This window comes from Kogia breviceps, chromosome 20, assembly GCF_026419965.1.
Source record: "Kogia breviceps isolate mKogBre1 chromosome 20, mKogBre1 haplotype 1, whole genome shotgun sequence".
Classification (NCBI taxonomy): Eukaryota; Metazoa; Chordata; class Mammalia; order Artiodactyla; family Physeteridae; genus Kogia; species Kogia breviceps.
This window is the reverse complement of record NC_081329.1, coordinates 30,515,775-30,536,613: the sequence shown is the minus strand read 5'-3', so window position 1 is coordinate 30,536,613 and position 20,839 is coordinate 30,515,775. Positions and strand designations below refer to the sequence as shown.

General features: G+C 40.9%; 1 protein-coding gene across 2 annotated transcripts in view; it reads right to left on the bottom strand.

Moving 5' to 3' along the window:
* Positions 1 to 1,935: 1,935 nt before the first annotated feature.
* Positions 1,936 to 20,839, bottom strand: part of HOOK3 (hook microtubule tethering protein 3) — a 93,173-nt gene continuing 74,269 nt past the window's right edge. For both annotated transcript variants that reach the window (XM_059049122.2, XM_067022718.1), the window contains 7 exons: positions 19,549 to 19,636; positions 15,017 to 15,051; positions 10,048 to 10,130; positions 8,629 to 8,729; positions 7,270 to 7,374; positions 6,382 to 6,453; positions 1,936 to 3,478 (listed from right to left, as the gene is read on the bottom strand). In XM_059049122.2, coding sequence (XP_058905105.1) covers positions 3,338 to 3,478; positions 6,382 to 6,453; positions 7,270 to 7,374; positions 8,629 to 8,729; positions 10,048 to 10,130; positions 15,017 to 15,051; positions 19,549 to 19,636 — 625 coding nt within the window. In that variant the 3' untranslated portion in view covers positions 1,936 to 3,337. The remainder of the gene's footprint in view (positions 3,479 to 6,381; positions 6,454 to 7,269; positions 7,375 to 8,628; positions 8,730 to 10,047; positions 10,131 to 15,016; positions 15,052 to 19,548; positions 19,637 to 20,839) is intronic.

Here is a 20,839-nt window from a genome sequence, read left to right as displayed (position 1 = left end):
AAAAAAAAAAATTTAGAATTTTATTTCAAGAAAATTCTTATATCAGAATAAAGATTTTCAAGTTTTCAACACGGTGTTATCTTTAAAAGATGAATGCTTGTCGGAGAGCAAGAGACACTACAAAATATTTCATATCATTAGATATGAATAAATAAAACTGCAGTTGAAAAGGAAGTGTGAGTAAAATAGCTCAAAAATAAAATTTTCTTCAACCTAAGTTCCCCTTCCCCTCACAAGCACTTACTGCTGGTTTGTTTGCACGGCACCGGGTTTCATGCCTTGCTGAAGACCGCTGATGTATATGGGCTGATGTTTCTGACTGGAAACATTTAGCTCAAGTTTGTGCAACTGAGCTTTTATCATACAGACAAAGCAGTAGGACCGTAACAAAATAACAGCGGGCAGTATTATACTTATTATAATGAATCATCTCATTAGCTAATTTTATCAGGCTGGGCCATCAAACAGAAATAATTCAATGCTGATCAATTTTAGAAAATGGAGCCTTTGTTTGGGGACTTCTTTTTCTTGGTTATTATTCAATAATCAGACAGATACTAAAAAAGGTATGATTGGGTTTTTGCAAGTTTTTTTAAGATATGTACAGCTGTATTATTTACTCTCTTTTTAAGATGAGGTAAACTATAATATTTGCTGGATTTTTTTCCCCATTACAAACTTCTTAAATACACACTGCAGAATATAAATTTCATGCTTTTGTAGTCTTTAGTTATTAACTCTGTATTTTCTCACCCTGGTTAGAGGGAAAACAGAAAATAAGCTTTTTGTTCACAAGAACTCAGACGGGGGGTGACGGCTCAACCCCACCCTCAGCACAGCAACTCTGTGCTGACTCCACAGTGTGCCAGCGCCATCGCCAGAGAAAGAGAAATTTAAAAATCCTGTCCAAAGCTGAGCGAAGGAAATGGGGTTCTCACTGGGACAGCAAAGTTCTATTCCTGATTTTTAAAAAGACATCACAGAATGTTTAGAAATAAAGTTTCTGCTATGGAACGAAAGCAATATACTAAACTTTAAAGATACTGTAAAGGTGACTGAAACTTATGAACGTAAGCACCAAAATAATGGCATACTGAAGAAAAATAAGGCGGAAAACTTCCTTCTAAAAGCTTGGCACTTTCCTCTCCCATTTAGAGAAACATATCTGAGCAGCGGGGTGGGTAGGAGACCAGGACTGGGACAGTAAATAGAGAACTAAAATTAAAACCTGTCCTCTCATGGGATATAATCCATTTAACAAACAGCTCATGGACTCTGATTTTCATCTATCTTATTCTGCAGCTATATTTCCCAATAATTTTCATTTTACCAAGGTCAGTGTTCATGTCCTGTTTTAAAACTGTTGGATCCTTACTCTGATTTGTGAAATAAAGGGACAGGGAGGGGTGGAGGTGGGGGAGGGTTACCCACCTTAAATCAATTTTTAATCTTTCACTGTCAAAACTTTCTATGTTGATTAGGTCTGCTTGCCCTCCTGAAACCCCACGATGCATTCCACTCGCTGGTTCTCTCCATTACTACTAAGTCTTCCTGCTTTTCTTTTTACCAGGCAGAAGCACTCACACTGAGCTCAGACTTCTGTACTTAAGGTAAAAAATTAGCACAATGCATGGAGTCATTTCTGTGTATATTCTAATACCTTTCTTCAAGTACGGTTTCTGAGGACAAATGAAAATACCTAAAATAGTCTTTAGGTCAATTTCTTATAAAAAAAGGAAATAAGGATTTAAAATCAAACACTGGAATATAGTTTCTGAAAAGTCTTGATTATGTTTAGCTTGATTTAAAGTTACTCATTTGTATTTAATACACAAAACTAAATGAAACCTGAACTTCTAAACAGCAAGTATATGAAATAAAATCTTCTTAATAGGTGACCTATCCAAAACCGAAAACAAACAAATAATCGACCTAATTTCAGTCAATTTTTGCTTTACTGGGCTATGGGCTATGATGCAAGAAAAAGGCTGGAGGGGAACTTAAATATAATCTGGGGCCAATATGGAAAGTTAGGCAGAGACATTTCATGTTCAAATGAATGACATTTTGCATTTATATAGCACCTTATATAGTCAAAGTGCTTTACAATCATTATTACTTGACAGCCATTCATCAATGTAAGTAAACATAGTTTATAATCTGTCAACAAATGTAAGCACTTTGGGGCAACCAAATACCCAAGAGAATCTACTCAGTAGCAAACTCTTAGACTAGTCCATAGAATTAAGAAAAAATATGACAGCCACCTGTCATAACATCAGACACAAGGAGTCACTTATTGATCCTAACGACTGATACTAAGATGTTAAGTATTAGGAGTTATTGAGAAATAGAAGGTTTTATGTTAAGGAATAAGTAAGACAAATGAGGTGCAAGTCAACAAGGAAATTACCCCAAAGGTAAGGCCACCTATGACTCATAAGTATATAGAAAATACATCTTTTATATACTTTTATATGTGGAGGGCAGTTGCAACGAAATGTCAGCCCATTGCTAGAATCTGATCCTCAGTTACTGTGATATTCCAAAAAAAAGAAAAAAAATGAACACATTGCCTGATTTTTTTTCTTCTGTAACTTTTCCCCAAGTAACCTAACCAGTGCATTCACTTCTGCCAGCAAATAAGATAGTAGGAAATAATGAAATTCTATTTATGTTTTAAAAATAGTTTCCAAATCTTTGGACAAATTTAATTTCCTATAAAACAACGTGAAAACTCAGTTTTTCCCTCTAAATAGTTCTATCAGGTGCCTTAGGTAAGATCTGATGAGCACCTCTGCCAATGTCTTTATGTCTTTGCAAAAAGTGCACTTGCCAACCATATTACATAGTAAGTATGCAAGTTATTTGAAGTGCATTTGGAAAACAATTGAAAACACAGATTAATACATCATAAAAAGATTAATTCCCTTTAAACAAAGACATTCTTAGAAAGCATGGTAACACAGAGGCACAATAAAGAATATAAATTGTATATCAATTATTGGCAGAAAATCTAATTCATTACAAAGCCTACGCCATTGGGGAAAGGACATTTTCATACAAAGAAAAGTACTACACTAATATACAACACTTTTAATTGGGCATTTAAAAATTTTTTGGCACATTAAAAGGAACCAAAAGGACTACAAAATAAAGGACCAGGAAACTAAAACATTATAGATACAGAAGAGAGAAAGTCCTCAAATGAGAAACAACTAAATAGTAACATGAAATACAGACAAAATATAAGCTGGCTGAATTTCCTGAAATGTTATATGTAACAGAAGTATGCTTTCAAAGCGGGGTGTTTTCTTATTCTAATGGCAGGACGTGTCTACCTTGCTGTGGCTGGCTGGACGTGGCCCGGGTAAGACCTTCTCGTGCTGGTGGCTTGTCTCTGCCTCGCCAGGAATGACTGCCCCGAACCTGTACTAGCAAGTCTGTCTTCTGCCGCCTTTTTATGCAGAGTCATTCCCTACGTAACACGGAAAACAAGTAATCAGTGAAAAAATAATGGAACGCACTCACAAAAGAAAATTTCATCGCGCAGAATTTGTTACATGACGACGTAAGGCACAATTAGGAACGTTAACTCTGCTCATGATAGATTAAAATCTTAGCGACATTTAAGTTCCAACAATTAGGTACAAATCTTCTTTTGGAAAAATTAAGGCTTAATTTTCTGAATTTACAATAACCCAAACAATAGATTATAATAGAGATGTATCTTTGGAATACATTATCCGTACATACTTCCCTTTCGAATCAAATGCATAAAGTGATTTTCCAAGGAAAAAAAAAAAGGGCAATTGATTGGTAGCAGTTGATTCACGTGGGGATATGGGAATCAGAGGGTTTAGTTAGAATAGAAAACCACAAAAGCACCTGTTGTTTCTTAGGGTGGAAAGTCACACCAGGTATAATACATACCACCACGCTGCTTTTCTTCACAGGCAGACTTGTTAAGGGAAGTTCCTGACGGCTGGCCCACACAGCGGGCCCAAGGAGCGCAGGGGTCCTTCCCGAGGACTGGAGAAGAAGGCCTACCCGCTTAGAGGGGGGATGAGCCCACCTGCCGGGCCCAGGGCACCTGAACAGGAGGGAGAACCTGCGGCGCGCTCTAAACGCGGAGGAGTAAACAGTGAGGACCCTGAGTAGATCCGGAAAAAAGAGGTTTCGGTTCTCATTTAATAAGCTAGCGAAGAACCCTGGCCTGAGAAGCAGGAAGAAACTGGGAGCGGCAGCTTTGTCTCACCGGAGATTGGAAGCGAGATGACGGGAGCAAGCGGACGCCGGCGACAGGGAAGGAGAAGAAACCGAGCCGGGAGCGAGGCGGGGCAGGCGCCAGAGGCGCTGGGCAAACCCGCACAGAAGGCAGAAGGCAAGGCAAACCTCCAACTCCAGTCACCTCCAGGGAAACTGGGGTCACGGCTCTGCGTTTCAAACAGACCTCAATGCACAACATTCTCCACTTTCCCCATGAGAAAACCCAGGATGTGCTTTTTACTCAGTTTGGAATTAAAGCATTTAAGGATCTGAATGAAATGGACAAATATCTATTGGTAATATCTGTTAATTTGGCTACATAAATTAACAATTATATTTTATTTAAAATACACCTTTTTAACTTTCACATTCTAAACAACTTATTCAAATTCTAGACTCACCTTCAAGATCTCAGCATCCGTCATGAGGCCATATTCCCTGAGACACTTAATACCTTTTCCCAGCACTTAGCATCCTCACTTCCAGTTCGGCTGTGTGGGATGCAGAACTTTCGGAATGTATGTATGAAGCTGTTACCGGCTACCCTATCTGAACATAACTTGTGTGATCCTACTGGGAGTTATTCCATCACTCTCTGCAGAGCTGAAAACTAGGATTCTTCTTTAATACCATGTCACAGAATAAATCAGTTCTGTTCCATAAGAAACACAATATGTGAAGTCATAAAAATCAACCAGGTATATGAAATCACTAATACGGACTGAGGGGCAGAGCTCCCAGATTGCTAACATTAACCTTGAAGGAGGACGGAGAGGAAATAATGTGGGTGAAGTCAGGACTAGTTCCCAGAGACCTTCCTTAAATACAGGTTTTTCTTATTTTTTACATTTTAATTTTCAATTAATCTATATTTGTTAACGGTAATGGTAATGTAAACCCAGTATGATTTCCTTTTGGTTTTTAAAAATTGTGATAAAAATCTTAAATATGTAGTTTTAACCAAGGCAAATATAAATGTGGACATGTCATAAAATTGTGTGAAATTTTTTTTTTTTTTTTTATTATTTTTTATTTATTTTTTTTTATTTTTATTTATTTTTTTTTTTCGGTATGCGGGCCTCTCACTGTTGTGGCCTCTCCCGTTGCGGAGCACAGGCTCCGGACGCGCAGGCCTAGCGGCCATGGCTCACGGGCTCAGCTGCTCCGCGGCACGTGGGATCCTCCCGGACCAGGGCACGAACCCGTGTCTCCTGCATCAGCAGGCGGACTCTCAACCACTGCGCCACCAGGGAAGCCCTTGTGTGAAATTTTGACAAAGTTCAAATCACATTATTAGGAGACCTGGAATACGAACCTTTCAGACACAGTATCAGTTATAACTGTAAACTGGTATAATTTACAATTGTAATTGTAAAACGGTACTGTGCCAATAACATAACTACAGGGTCAGAGGGGTATGATGAAAGGAATCTGGTCAAACTTCTATCTCAGGCAGCTAATGCTTTGAGAAGGCGGAGTGGTCTTATTGGGAAGAAGAACAAAGCAGAAAAAGAAGAAAAGGTCTAAGAAAAAAAATACTGAAAAAAGTACAGCATTCTTCAAAATCCATAGCTCTTCATATCCAGAAAAGTCTTACTGAAGCCCAAAATGCTGATAAGTATTTATTTTCCCTTGCAATACATTTAAGATTTTTTTGTTGGAAAATTCAATTTCAAAACCTTCAGCTGTTCAGGGTCTAAGACCGTGAACATTTACCAAAACCTGAGAGACAGTTAAACTATTTTCATTACAAGTACCGCTCCTGCAAAGGCACTGAAGTAGTCCCACAAAACAAAAGCTACTGTATCTGTGTTTAGGTATTATTAAAGTCCCTACCCCCCGAGAATAAAATGGTCCCGAGAGACAGAAATCTTTCTATCCTCTAGGACAGGAATAATGATGTGTCCACAGTGTCCCAGCCTGGAACATTTACTGTGGTTCCTGTATCTGTTGTTTGGCCCTAAGATCAGCATGAGGGTTTTGTTAGTGTGTGTTAGGTCAGTAATTACTTTCAGGTTCATTTGGTAGAATTACTTCTACAGTAAAGGGAGTATAATAAGTGATACATATTCACTGAATTTTGCAATATGTTTTGACGTGTTATTTTCTTACCATATTGTACCAGGCACTAACAATATATTTCTCCTCCATCTCTCTTTGACTCTTTGTTTTCTCATATTCTTTCTAAAAAGCAAGCACATGTAAGTATGTTAAGATGAAAAACAATTCAACATAAATAAAGTACAATAAACTATCTAAGTTCATGGGCACAATTGTACAGTCAGCTCTCTATATCCATGGGTTCCACATCCATGGAGTCAACCAACCCCAGATTGAAAATAGTAAATAAAAAAAAAAAAATCCAGAAAGTTCCAAAAACCAAAACTTGAATTTGCCACGCATAGGCAACTATTTTTTTTTTTTAAAGTGTGGATATCTTTTTTAAAAAATTAATTAATTAATTATTTTTGGCCGCGTTGGGTCTTCGTTGCTGTGCATGGGCTTTCTCTAGTTGCGGCGAGCAGGGGCTGCTCTTCATTGCGGAGCGCTGGCTTCTCATTGCGGTGGCTTCTCTTGTTGTGGAGCACGGGCTCTAGGCATGTGGGCTCTAGAGCGCAGGCTCAGTAGTTGTGGCGCACGGGCTTAGTTGCTCCGCAGCATGTGGGATCTTCCCGGACCAGGGCTCGAACCCGTGTCCCCTGCATTGGCAGGCGGATTCTTAACCACTGCGCCACCAGGGAAGTCCCCATAGGCAACTATTTACATAGTATTTACATTGCATTAGGTATTATAAGTAATCTAGAGATGGTTTAAAGCACATGGACGATGGGCTTAGATTTTATGCAAATAACCACATTCACTACTTTCTACAAGGGACTTGTGCATCCATGGATTTTGGTAACTGTGCCTCGTGGATGTTGAGGGACCACTGTGCATAGCAAGGCTTCTAGAATCGAAAATAAAAAAAACCAAATGTCTTATCATATTACAGTAAACTACCTCCAATGAATGGAACTGCCGATCCCGTTCGTGGAGCTGATTTTTAAGAGCTTGTATTTCTGGTGCTGCTCCTTGATTTTGCTTAGGATCTAAAGTACGAATAACCTGCAAAAAGTAATAAAAGAAAAACTTTAAAAGTCTCAAACCCAAGGAGTGTAATATCTAAGGAAGCAGTCATTTTAAAAAAAGATAAGCCTTATGAGACTCAAAAGTTATCTTACGTGGACACTTTAAAATCTGAATGTATAAAATGATATTCAGTTGTTACAATTTTTAATTATATAAACTTTTAAAATTATGTGAAAGAGTCAGTGGTAAGAAGTAATTCTGGCTTAAAATTAATCACACTACAGCAGACACTACTGACAGCAATCTTCCCTTTTCCGTTCCTCTGACTTGGTTCAGTGGCCTCTGCCTCTGACCAGATATGCAAGGATGGGAGCAGGTCCCAGTGGTCCACAAGCCTGTCTTTGTGGTCCTTCTCCTCCTTTGCCAGACGCTGGGTTTACACACAGGCTGGTGACACAATTCTAGCTGGCCCACCAGAGGGCTTCTGGGAAGAGTCTTTGCTTTTTGGCTCAGCAGTTTTACTATCAAAGATGATCCACCCCATAGAAAACTTGAAAGAGCAGAACAATAAAAACCCATTTCCTTTAACCCGGATTGACCCACTGCAACACTGCCACCTTTGTCTCATGACACGTGACCCTCAAGCGCTTCAACACGCATCTCCTTAGACTGAGGACATCCTCCCACATCATCTGTAAGAAAGTGAACCTCTCTATAAGTCATTACGATTCAGCCCAAAGCCACATCATTTCCACAGGTGTCCCCAGTCCAGGACCGCTGCATTTGGCAGGGAGGTCCCTTTGGGCTCCTTTTACAGGAGAATAGCTTCTGGTGTTCCGTGACGCTCCAGTGCCTATTTCTGCTTTCATAATGTGGATTCTCACCCCCAAGTCTGGATTCATCTGATGCCTTCCTGAAGGTGTTACTTAACTTGTTCCAGTAACCTCCTTTTCCCTGGGAACTGGAGCTAGGCCAGAAGCCCTGAGCACTGCCAACAGCAAGGCTCATCTGGAGACAGAGGCGGGCCCTCCCGCCGGGCGCAGCGGATTTTGATAATTAAGGAAGGTGGGGCTGCCACTCATTTCCTACATAGAAAGGTGATTCCCTCTTGGTAACGTGTTAAGTAACCGGGGGCGGCGTGACCTGTTTTGATCACGGCCTCTTGCTCGTTTTGTCGAAAGACTCCTCGTGTCCTTCCGTGTGAGAGGTCACCGTTCAGGCACTGTATTTTGAAACATCAGCGAAACACAATGAGAAAGTGCAGTGAGAGGCCCGCAGACTCACACTTACACTTTTGGCTTTCTCTAAGTATTTTTTATATCTTTCTTCCATTTGCTTCATTTCCTCTTCTTTCTTCCGTAAAGCTTCTTGTAATTCTTCAATTTTTAAGGCTATCGGTGAGACAGTAAAAAATTAAAAATTCTTTAGACCTAACAACTTGAAAATATTTCAACTGACAAAATTGTAAACAGCTTTGAGAGACTGTTTTGTCTATACTTATATATAATTTTATCTTTAAAAATTCACAGTTTTTTAAACAAAAAGCTTTTCTTAGAAATAAACAAAAACTACACTATGAAAGTGCACAAATTTAAAAGTATTCATGGGTGGCTGAAGGGATAAACAAAATGTGGTCTATTTACACAAATAGTTGATTATTCAGCCTCCATTCTGATACAGACTGGAACATGGAGACATTATACTAAGTGAAGACGAAAGGCATTATGTGAAGTGAAATAAGCCGGACACAAAAGGACAAATATTGTATGACTCCACTTATATGAATTACCTAGAAGAGTCACGTGAATAGGGACAGAAAGCAGAACAGAGGCTACCAGGGGCTGGGAAGAGGGGAGGAGGGAAGTGGTTAAGAGGTAGAGAGTTTCAGTTTGGGAAGATGAAAACGTTCGGGAGATGGACAGTGGCTGGACAACAGTGTGAATGTACTTGACATGTCACTGAACTATACACTGGGCTGGCCAAAAAGTTCGTTCAGGACTTTCATCGCATCGCACGGAAAAACCCGAACGAACTTTTTGGCCAACGTGATACTTAAAAATGGTTAAAACTTTTTTTTTTTTTTTTCGGTATGCGGGCCTCTCACTGTTGTGGCCTCTCCTGTTGTGGAGCACAGGCTCCGGACACGCAGGCCTAGCAGCCATGGCTCACGGGCTTAGTTGCTCCGCGGCATGTGGGATCTTCCCGGACCAGGGCGCGAACCCGTGTCTCCTGCATCGGCAGGCGGATTCTCAACCACTGCGCCACCAGGGAAGCCCCAAAACGGTCATTTTTATGTTACGTATATTTCACCACAATACTAAAAAAGTAAAAGTCTGTGTCCTGCTCCCACATCCACAGAGAAGAATTAATAAAGTCAAGCTACATACGGGTGTAAAATATCAACCAAAGGAAAAGTCTGGCTGACTTACACCGCAATGACACTGTGAAAAAAATTTCATAAAATATGCATTAGCATCCACCATAGTTAAGGAAAAACTCACAACTAAATTAGAAATTTAAGAAATACTGTAAAGATGATTATGTGTGTGTGTGTGTGTGTGTGTGCGTGTATATACTCTTTCTGTGAACAGGGCAAATTCCTTAATTGCTAGAAAATACAATAGGGCTTATTTCTAAAAAAAACAAATTTTATTTAAACTCACCACTAGGGCTAACCAACTGAAAACTATGCTAATTGGGAAAACTCACAGCTGTTGTTAAATCTCGGCTCAAGGTCCTCGATGATGGCTCTCTTCTTCTGCAGCTCATTATTGGCCTCATGCAGCTTCTCTCTGTAACAAAATATATAACTCTTATCTACTACTGTTTTGCATTTTCTCACTTGAAATGAAAGATATAAATTCTTTCTTTATGGGATACACTAGCATAGCACACAAGTGCTATGAAACAAAGATGAAAAGACTAATCCAACATAAACATATTTTCTACATGACTAAAAAATACAGACAAAAATCTCAGAGTTTGAAATAGTAGTCATTCTTTTATATGAACCTGCACAAGAGGTTAGAAATAACTTAATGATCTTTATTGTTTCTAGGAATAAGGATATTGTAAAAATTAAATTTAAAACTTTGCTGAGGTTTTATAATGCAAAACTCCTGTTGCAAAAAAATTGAAGCTCCTAAAATAAGAATAGAAAGAACAGTACATGCCAATAAAAAAGAATAAATTAATGGTACATGCACCCACATGGAGAGATATCATAGAATAATGTTGAATAAAGTCAGACACAAAAGGATAATACTATATGACTTTTTTTTTTTTTTTTTGCGGTACACGGGGCCTCTCACTGTTGCGGAGCACAGGCTCCGGACGCGCAGGCTCAGCGGCCATGGCTCACGGGCCCAGCTGCTCCGCGGCATGTGGGATCGTCCCGGACCGGGGCACGAACCCATGTCCCCTGCATCGGCAGGCGGACTCCCAACCACTGCGCCACCAGGGAAGCCCTATATGATTTTTTTTATATGAAGTTCAGAAAGTGGCAAAACTAACGAAGGGTGATAAGAGATCAGCAGTGGCTAGTCTGGGGATGTAATCAATCAATTAAAAGAGAGAACAAAGAATCCTGGGGTATTGCTGGAAACCTGCTATATATTGATCTGGGCTACCTGCCTACGTAGGAAAACACTATCAAGCTGTAGTCCTAAGAACTCAGGATTTGTATACTTTGTTGTAAGGTATATTCCAATATAAAGGTAAAAGAATGAATGAACAGAAGTAAGTTCTTTCCTAGTATTTACATAATATGTGTAATTCTCTATACTATTTAGTGTGGCACTCTGTAATATGAGAGGGAAAAAGGCTGCAAAAATTGGAAAATACAGAAAAACATCAAGAAAAAAATAGAGTACTTTGTTATGTCTATTTCTGGTCTTTTCTATGCATAATACTTTAATAAATCTTTGTTGAGGGTATAAACACACACACACACACACACACACACACACACACACAGTGACATATGTTACACAAAATAAATATATACAGTTTAAATAAGAAAAACTAAGCCCAGTGAAGAAAAAGGTTAAGAAATAGAAATTATCCCAGAACCTTAAAAATCCCATGTGTTCCTATCTCTTTCCCAGTGGTAACCAAAATCAAGAATTTTAACCATTCTCATGATTTTTGTGATGGGCCTCTGTGTATATTCCTGAACACTACATTGCTTAATTTTCCCCTATTTTTACACATTAATTATACTGTATGTACTGTTCTGTGACCTCCATCTTTAACTTAACACTCTGTTCTTGAGATTCATTTATGTTCATGTGTTAGCCCTGGTTTGTACCTTTTTATTGCTGTACAGTGTTCTATTGTTTGAATACATCTCAATCTATTTACCATTTTACAGTTGGTGATATTTGTATTGTTTCTGCTTTTCTGTGATTAAAAACAACGTTCTGGGCTTCCCTGGTGGCGCAGTGGTTGAGAATCCGCCTGCCGATGCAGGGGACACGGGTTCGTGCCCCGGTCCGGGAAGATCCCACATGCCGCGGAGCTGCTGGGCCCGTGAGCCGTGGCCGCTGAGCCTGTGCGTCCGGAGCCTGTGCTCCGCAACGGGAGAGGCCACAGCAGTGAGAGGCCCGCGCACCGCAAAAAAAAAAAAAAAAAAAAAAAAAGAAAAAACAATGTTCTTTCTTGTTAAAGACACAACTTGTGAGGATAGAAGTGTGTCCAGACAGTACCCAGTGTTCTTGAGCTCCTATGTATGTTGTTTCTACTTCTGGCCATGAAGGGATGGATAACTGTGACTGGACTTGGTCTCCTGCTAATAACAAGTAGGAAGCCGGGCAGACTATGTGAAACAACTGTTTCAGAAAGTGGACAATAGGCGGTCCAAGATTCCGATCCTCAGAGAAAGAAAACAAGAGTGGGAAGCCCGATGGCCTCTTTGGCTTTCTGTCCGCAGTCAGGAGGAGATGACAGGAAGGCTGTGCCCATCCCACTGAGCTGAGGACAAAGAGATTAGAACGTGGGGAGGCAGGTGAGGCTAGAATGTTTGAAGCCGAGTAAGAGATGAAAGAGCCATGTAAGAAAAGATCACCATAACTTGGCATATGCGTGCGCTTAAGTGTTTGGATTAATACTAAATTGCATGTTTCTGGGAATGGACACCACGAGGTTTGTCAAGGGACAACTACAGAAGAATGAAAAATTACTGGGCCGCCGGGAGGGAAAAATCCCGAAAGTCCACACATTTGAGTTCCAACTAGTCAGAGCTGTGTTGTCACCGAAACTGAGACATTTGGTAGGGACCTCGAAGTACAGAGCTTTTCAACTGGGGACAATTTTGCCCTCTTGGGGCTGTCTAGAGATAATTCTGATTGTCACAACTTAGGAGGGTGTTACTGGCTTCTAGTGGGGAGAGGAAAGAGACACTGCTGAATATCCTGCAATGCACACAACCACTGCCTACAACAACAAAAAACCACCAGAGGGAAATGAATAATAACTAAATAAACCACCTTAGAGTCACTTTTTAAAAATAAATGTTTGAAACTGACAAAAAAACCCACCCCCAACCCCAATGTTCTTTCACACTTTCTTCTAAATGTCTCCTGGTAAACATGGACCACAGCATCTCTAGGAATGTAGGGTATTCATAGAAACATAGACTCAATGGGTCACAGAATATATGCATGTTGCAGTTTACCAAATAATCGGATGTAAATCCCTACCAGCAGTGGATGAGTTACCAGCACTCAACATCTCTGGCAATACTTAGTATGTCTGATTCTTAAATTTTACCAATTTGTTGTGTGTAAAATAGTCTTGTTGTAGTGTTAAATCTGCATAGTCATTCATCTTTTGAGATGTCTGTGGGCTCTGTGGAAGGTAGAATTGTGTCTCTGAAAAAGATATGGTGAGGTCCTAAACCCCAGAACCTGTGAATGTGACACTATCCGGAAATAGGGTCTTTGCAGATGTACTTAGTTAAGATGAGGTCATACTGGATCAGGGTGGGCCCTAATCCAATTACTGGTGTCCTTATAAGAAGGCCACGTGGGGCTTCCCTGGTGGCGCAGTGGTTGAGAATCCGCCTGCCGATGCAGGAGACACGGGTTCGTGCCCTGGTCCGGGAAGATCCCACGTGCCGCGGAGCAACTGAGCCCGTGAGCCATGGCCGCTAGGCCTGCGCGTCCGGAGTCTGTGCTCCACAACGGGAGAGGCCACAACAGTGAGAGGCCCGCATACCGCAAAAAAAAAAAAAAAAAAAAAAAAAGAAGGCCACGTGAAGATGGAGAGAGAGGTTGCATCTATACACCCAGGAACACCAAGGGTTGCTGGCAGCCACCAGAAGCTAGGAGAGGGGTATGGAACAGATTCTCCATTAGAACTCCTAGAAAGAACCAATCCTGCTGATACCCTGATTTCAGACTTCTAGCCTCAAAAACTGTTAGAAAATAAATTTCTGTTGGTTTTAGCTTTGCGGTTTGTGGTCATTTGTTATGGCAGCCACAGGAAACTAATACAGGCCTCATCTTCACTAATAAATTCTTTTTGATGAAGATTTTTACCATGTAAATGAACACAGAACAATGGTCAGACAGTAGTTTTATGAAACAACAGGTATTCTATTTTCTGCAATTAAGGGATGGGAAATGAAAAAAGGACAGAATTCAACACTAAATTCTCACTGCAGGTAACCTCACAGTGGCTGGAAGGTGACAGGTGCTGTTCTAGACTTGCCCTAGGAGCGTCTCACTTTCCCATATAAGAAAGGAAAGAAAGAAAGGAAGGAAGGAAGGAAGGAAGGAAGGAGGAAAGAGAAAGAAAGAAATCAGGATAGCATGCAGCAAACTGCCAGACTACAGAATTCTTCTCAATGATCACTGTGGTACCCAGGATGTCTGTTTACCACAGTCTAACCCTGTGACGCTCCACCAGGCTGGCAATCCATGGGCACCCACACTCAATGTCTACAATGACAGAGTTTTGCCAGAAAGTGACAGGAAGGATTACAGCAGTTACTGGGTGCAAGAAAAATGACAAAACAAAACACTCCTAACATTCTCAACCTCAGGTATGGAAGAAGATTTCTTCATCATGAGAAAACAACTGTGATATTTAAAAATTTAATCTTTTAGATCGAAAAGTCATGTTCAGGTATGTTTGCAATTCAAGGAAATGTTTGAAAATCTGCTACTGCTAAGCTTAATAACACTTTAAAACATTTACATAAAAAGGAAGCTTCGGCTGGCCAGGCTCTAGAGCTGGAAAATTGAGCCCGCGGCCCGTTCCTGCACAGAAAGCTTAGCTGGGACAGTCGCAGCTCTGGTTCACATACTGTCGTCTGTGGCCGCTCTCGACCCTCAGAGGTAAGTGGTTGTGACACAGACCACTGTTTGCAAAGCCTAAAGCGACTACTCTCTGTTCCTTATAGAAAACATTTCTGACTGCTGACCCAGAGGGTCCCACACTCCTATAAAACCCTGGAATCTCACCTGAGAAAAGGGTTCTAACACAGTAATTGTTTTGATCTGAGGACCTGGGGTGAAGATGACCCTTCCTTTAGATACTATTAATGTCTCTTATAATCTTCTATACCTTCAGGGCCACCCACGCCACTGCCTAGATACTCTGTAACCACCAAACACAAGACACTGATGTTTCACTGGACAATGTAACAATGAGCCTCAATAGCTTTTATACTTACAGATGCTCTTCAAGCTTCTTTTTTAGAAGAACTGACTGAAAATGGAAAATAAAAAATAGTTTATTACTTAACATTTTAACTAATAAATTAATTAATTTAAAAAAAATTAAGAATACGGTAGTAAATAACTGAGTGAGCCCTCAGTAAGTTCTCTGGTCAAAGAGCTGAAAATACACAATGTACCCAAGTTTATTTCTCTTCGATAAGGGAGACAGCAGCCTATAAGTGATAATAACGATCAGTATAAAATACCCATAAACTGTATGTCTGAATTCTCTACTTACAGTCAGGGGAATGAATAAAAAAGCCACTTATGTACAGACCTAGTATTCCTGGATGCAACAGGCAAGGAGAACTCTAATAATAATAGACTGTCCCTAAGACACTTTTTATCTGCTATATTTTCCTTGCATCATGGGATCAACTTCTGTAAACACTTACTGAATTAATCAGAAGTTTCTGATATGCACAGGTTGCAAATAGTTTATGTGACAGGATAGGAACGTGAAAGATGGGATATGCACAGCATTTAATGTGCTGGAGAACGCAGCTTTGACTGGGTATTTAAAAGAAGAGTCTCCTGAGAAGTAGGAGATCAGAACTGACCTAAAATAGACAAAGAATAACGGCGTTCCATACAGGACCACCAGGTTTCATAATTAAACTCAACGCTTGTAGGGTACACGTTACTAGTGAGTTCTGTGAAACAGTTCACGTTGAGATAAATCGTTACATAATTAATTCAGCCAAACCCATATAATACGGACTTAGGAAACAAACTGTCCAATCAGTCAAGAGTAGCACGGAGGGGAACATACCCGTCACAGCGGGCTCTTCCACTTTCAGTCCCCTGACTTGACAGTGATTACTGTCATCGCTTATTCGAGCCCAATCTGACACAGCTCTGGAATATTCAAATGCACTTTTTTGCTGAGTATGTCAACTACAGCTAGGTTAGTGGACCACAGTGTCCTCTACCACTGCTTCCCCCAAACATAGAGAAAGATGGTAACTCTGTTGACTTTTTATTTTTTAATAAATTTATTTATTTATTTTTGGCTGCGTTGGGTCTGCGTTTCTGCACGCGGGCTTCTCATTGCGGTGGCTTCTCTGGTTGAAGAGCATGGGCTCTAGGTGTGTGGGCTTCAGTAGTTGTGGCTCGAGGGCTAAGAGCACAGGCCCAGTGGCTATGGCTCAAAGGCCCAGCCGCTCCGCGGCACGTGGGATCTTCCCGGACCGGGGCTCGAACCCGTGTCCCCTGCATCGGCAGGCAGACTCTCAACCACTGCGCCACCAGGGAAGCCTCAACCCTGTTGACTTTTGATTACTGCTCGTTCCTTCTCCAGTACAGAGAGTAAAATGAAAATACTTTAAAAAAGCACCTTAGCTTTAACTGTGCATTTCTGTCTCGATTAGGCTCTAAGCAGAATTAATTTTTAAATCTGAGATAATATATAATAAAATGATTATGTAATGAGCAGTTAATATGCCAGGCACTCACTAAAGTTTGTCATGTGCACTGTCTCATGTCAACCTCACAACCGTGAGTAATACCAGCCCCGTCTCATGGCTGAGGGAGGTGAGGCTGGGGAGACGTCCAGGAGCTTTGCAGGGCAGATCCCAAATTAAAACCCAGGCCTGCCAGACCCCGGAGTCTATGCACAGTCTTCACCTCCAGGGAAGCCTCTCCAGTGGAAGACTGTTACTCTCATAAAATGTGGCAGCAGGAGGCCAGACTGTGACAGCGAGCTAGCTTCAAAATACGTTATAAAAACAAACGAGTTATAACAATGGGGCTAGGAGTGGGATGGGAGAAAAAAGGAGCAGAGTTCCTTTTAGCCTGACCTGTTAGGTTTTTGATATCTTTTAAGTATCTTAATTGTAAAGGGCATAAACCTATAAGTAATATCGGTATAGTCCTTTTGCATAAAACTCCTGTTAATTTAAAATTTCAACCACGTCAACTATGATGGCAGATAATATATAAATTAAAAAACTGTTCATTATATAGAAATGAATAGGAAGCCATACTTACAATAGCCTTGAGCAGAAACCATGCCAAGAGACAGAGAGGACATATTAGTATGAAGCAAACACAGCAGCCAATAGAAGGAACGATTTAGTAATTCATGAACAGAAGTAAAAGACACGCATTTTTTTTCAAAAATGTACATTTTTCTTTCTTCTATGGTCTCCTCATCCTGTCTTGTTCTCTGGAGTTTTATACACTGTGGCTAGCTCAAATTATCCATATGCCTGGATATAACAATGCTTTTCTGCTTCCATGCTAAAAATAAATGACATAAAAATCATAATAAAAATGTGCAAATCATGCTACTCTGACTTAAGGTCACATGAAAGGACTGTGCTTTTGATAACGGAAATGGGCAGAAATTACGTTGTTCTTTAGAGAGGGTCAATTCCATTTGGCGGGCTGCTCTGTGCTTTACGTGCTCCTGAGAAGCAACACTTTAGGGTGGGTGACAAGAGAGGAGGCAACAGCATTGAACACCTGCTGGGAAGAACCACATGTCGTGGGTCACACTTTTCTCCACATTATGCTGAGCCCACCTGCAGCATGAGGCAAGTTTCTATCTGAACCTTTCCAGAGAAAACAGCTCTGAGAGAATTTTCAAGAATTTAGAGCAGCACATCTCATTAGCATCTGAGCAGTCAAATAAATTGACTAATTTACGCAAATAGTACTTTTAGGCCTGGGACCTCATTTCTGAAATATGGCCTTTTAAAGCAATGACACGTGACACACAGCATCTTTAATTAGATTTGATAGCCACGGCGACACCTAATCAGGCTATGTAAAAAATTTTTTTACAGAATAAATACCTTTCTGTATGTTTAAATATAAGTAAGAACAGCAAGTATAATGGTTATTATACTCTAACACTAAGGTTGAGTGGATACTGATGTTTCGCCACTTTTTCTTCCTAGGATCTGCACACCCTTCCCCTCTCTACCATAACAAATCAACAGAAAGTCTCCTCAAAGTTTTCGAGACCAAAACGAAGTCTCCATTTACCTCAGTTTAAGGGACCCAGTGATTTCACTGAACTAAGAAATGTTACCCGCTTTGACTCGGTGCTAAGACCTTCTTAGTTTCACTAGTATTTTCACACACGAATGGTGGTTTTGCTTGTGGTTCAGCATTCTGGATAAAGGCATGCTTGAAAGTAAACCATGGTATTTCAAACTAGCTCCATTTTAATAAGGGGATAATGTGGTTTAAATGTTGGTGAGAATTTTAGGAACTGGGAATCAATGTGGGGATCTAGGAAGAACCACCACCACATCAGAGGACAAATTGCAGCCCGTCATCTCAGAGAGCACACTGCCAACATAAGCCACGTGGGTGCGTAAGAAACTCATAAAATTCGGTCACCAGGGAGCTTGTTATACGTCGCACTCTCGGGTCTTAAGTAATATGCTGTTTTGTTTTTACATCCTCTTAACGTTACTAAGGCTGGATGGAACTAGATGTGTCTACAGTTTTGACGCTGAGTGCCCCAAATGACTCTAACAATGAAAACAACCAAATAGGTTGATACTCAAAAGCCACGGTTCACAGCCATTTACTCTGGCAAAAGGAAAAAAGTTACCAACTGACTGAAGCAATGATTAAACTTCAGTTGTCATCCCCTCTTCACACTAGTTTTGAGCCCTTTTACAGGTGCAGCTCTATTGTATACAGCTCATTAAATGGAAGGGATTTGCAAAACATGAGTGATTTACGCCGCATCAGGGACTGACTCCTAGGAGCTGCCTCAGCTCACTGTGAGGAGCCGTGAGCACGCGGAGGTGGCGAGGACCCCGGTCCCGCCTCAGCACACTTACTCTTTTCTAGCTGAGTGCCCGCCAAGCAGGCAGGGCTAGGACAGGGGCCGAGTGCTAAGGGAATATTAAAATAGGGCAGTGCGCTTATATTTGAGAGAGAGAGCGAGAGCGAGAGCGAGAGAGTGCATGCGCGCAAGCAGGGGCAGGGGAGTGTGTGTGTGTGTGTGTGTGTGTGTGTGTGTGTGTGTGTGTGTGTGTGTGTGTGTGTGTGTGTGTGTGTGTGTGTGTGTGGTGGGGTGGCAGGGGGAGAAAGAGGGATTCATAAACCTAGAGATGGTAGGATTTTAGAAATGGCATTATTTTCTTAAAAGCAATTTTACAACAAACATTGCTACTTGAACATGCTAAGTTTCTATCAGCATTTTTTTTTTTGACCAGAGGGAAAAACCTATACTCTGAATACTGAGGTGAGCACATGTAAAACATAAAACCCCACTTAATTCTTTAGCTGATAACTACAAGTGAACTTCTAATTCCCAGCAGGGTGAATCTGAAAGAGACAATAAAGTACTGTCTGGTCCTTTTTACAAGGAATGTTAGTAAAAGGAAAACACTGTTTCTTTTCTATAACCACTATAATTACAATTATTTTGATACAGACCATCAAATAAAAAATAAAAGTTACAGCTTTTCTTAACATTATGAAACTGCTGGACTATTAACTGGTACATATTAAGACTTACATCTTCTGCCTTTGAGCCTTGATCCTGTAAAGATTTTTGCAGTTCTTCGACTTGTGACTGTACTTCCAGAAGTCTTTGATTCACCAGCCTAGAAATCAAAGGTACATTAATTTCCCAAGTTCTGACTAAACTTATGCCTTTTGCCTTAGGTTTTCACATTGGTTAGAGAAACAGTATAATGAGAAAAACAAAGTCTTGTGTTATAGTCGTAGTAGCTCAGTTTTCTGGTTGTTTATTGTATTGCTTAAAATTTCTATGATGATATCCAATGCAGTGTTTTGGTGGACACGTTTTGCTGAGCTGGCATATTTATACACATATATTTATCTGAAATTCACTTCACTATAGGTTTATTCAAACTGAGTGTCAGGCACCACACTCAGCATAGTGTTAACAGACCTTTGCACTCGAATTTAGTGGGGAGACAAAAAGTAAAGAAATAAAATACGAGCTAAATACTTCAGCACAGCACACAGAGGTACACAGAGGAGTGACGGCTGCTCAAAGAAGCTAGGACTGCACCTAACTGGGTGGAGGAGTTGGGCTTCACTTGAATGGAGACCAGACAGTAAATAAAACGCTTATGTGGTTAAGGGTGGAAAGGGGATTCAAGACCGAGGATTCGGCATGTCCAAAGCACGCAGAAAGGGAGCGGGTACGAAGTGTTCAGGAACTGTATGGCTGAAGACCAAGTTACGAGGCGAAGGAAGGCTGGTGATGAAACCAGAGAGAAAAGGAGAGGCTGGGACACCCCTCTGAGAAATGCAAATGTATTTTTATTTATCCTATAATCGGGCCTAAAATTTTGTTGGGACGGGAATAGCCCAGGCAGCTTTTATAAATGCTGATTCTGGAGCTCAATCCCCATAAATTCTCTAGATCATTAGGAGGCAACATTCAGGGGACCAGTAGGTCCTGGACGATGTGGAAGGACCAGGCAGTGTTTCAGAAGGATCACGCTGGTGTGAAGGTGGAGGAGACTGTCTGGGAAGCCCCACTGGGGCCGGCACAGTGATCACGCCTCCCCCCTGAAACAGAAGGGGGCAGAGGCGGGGTGCACGGAAAATGCAAAGGAAAACAAGGAGCAAAAAGTAACTTAGGAGTCGGGTCTGAGCTACCAAGGACCATTTAGTGGGGAAGGGAATACAGGAGGAGCAGGCTGAGAAAGAAGCGCAAAGGACTTCACGTGGTATTTGTCGAAAATGAAGTGATGAGAAATGCCTGTCGAACAGCTGGACGCCTGCACCTGAAGCCCAGCGGGAGGGCTAAGCCGACCCTCCAGACCCAAGAG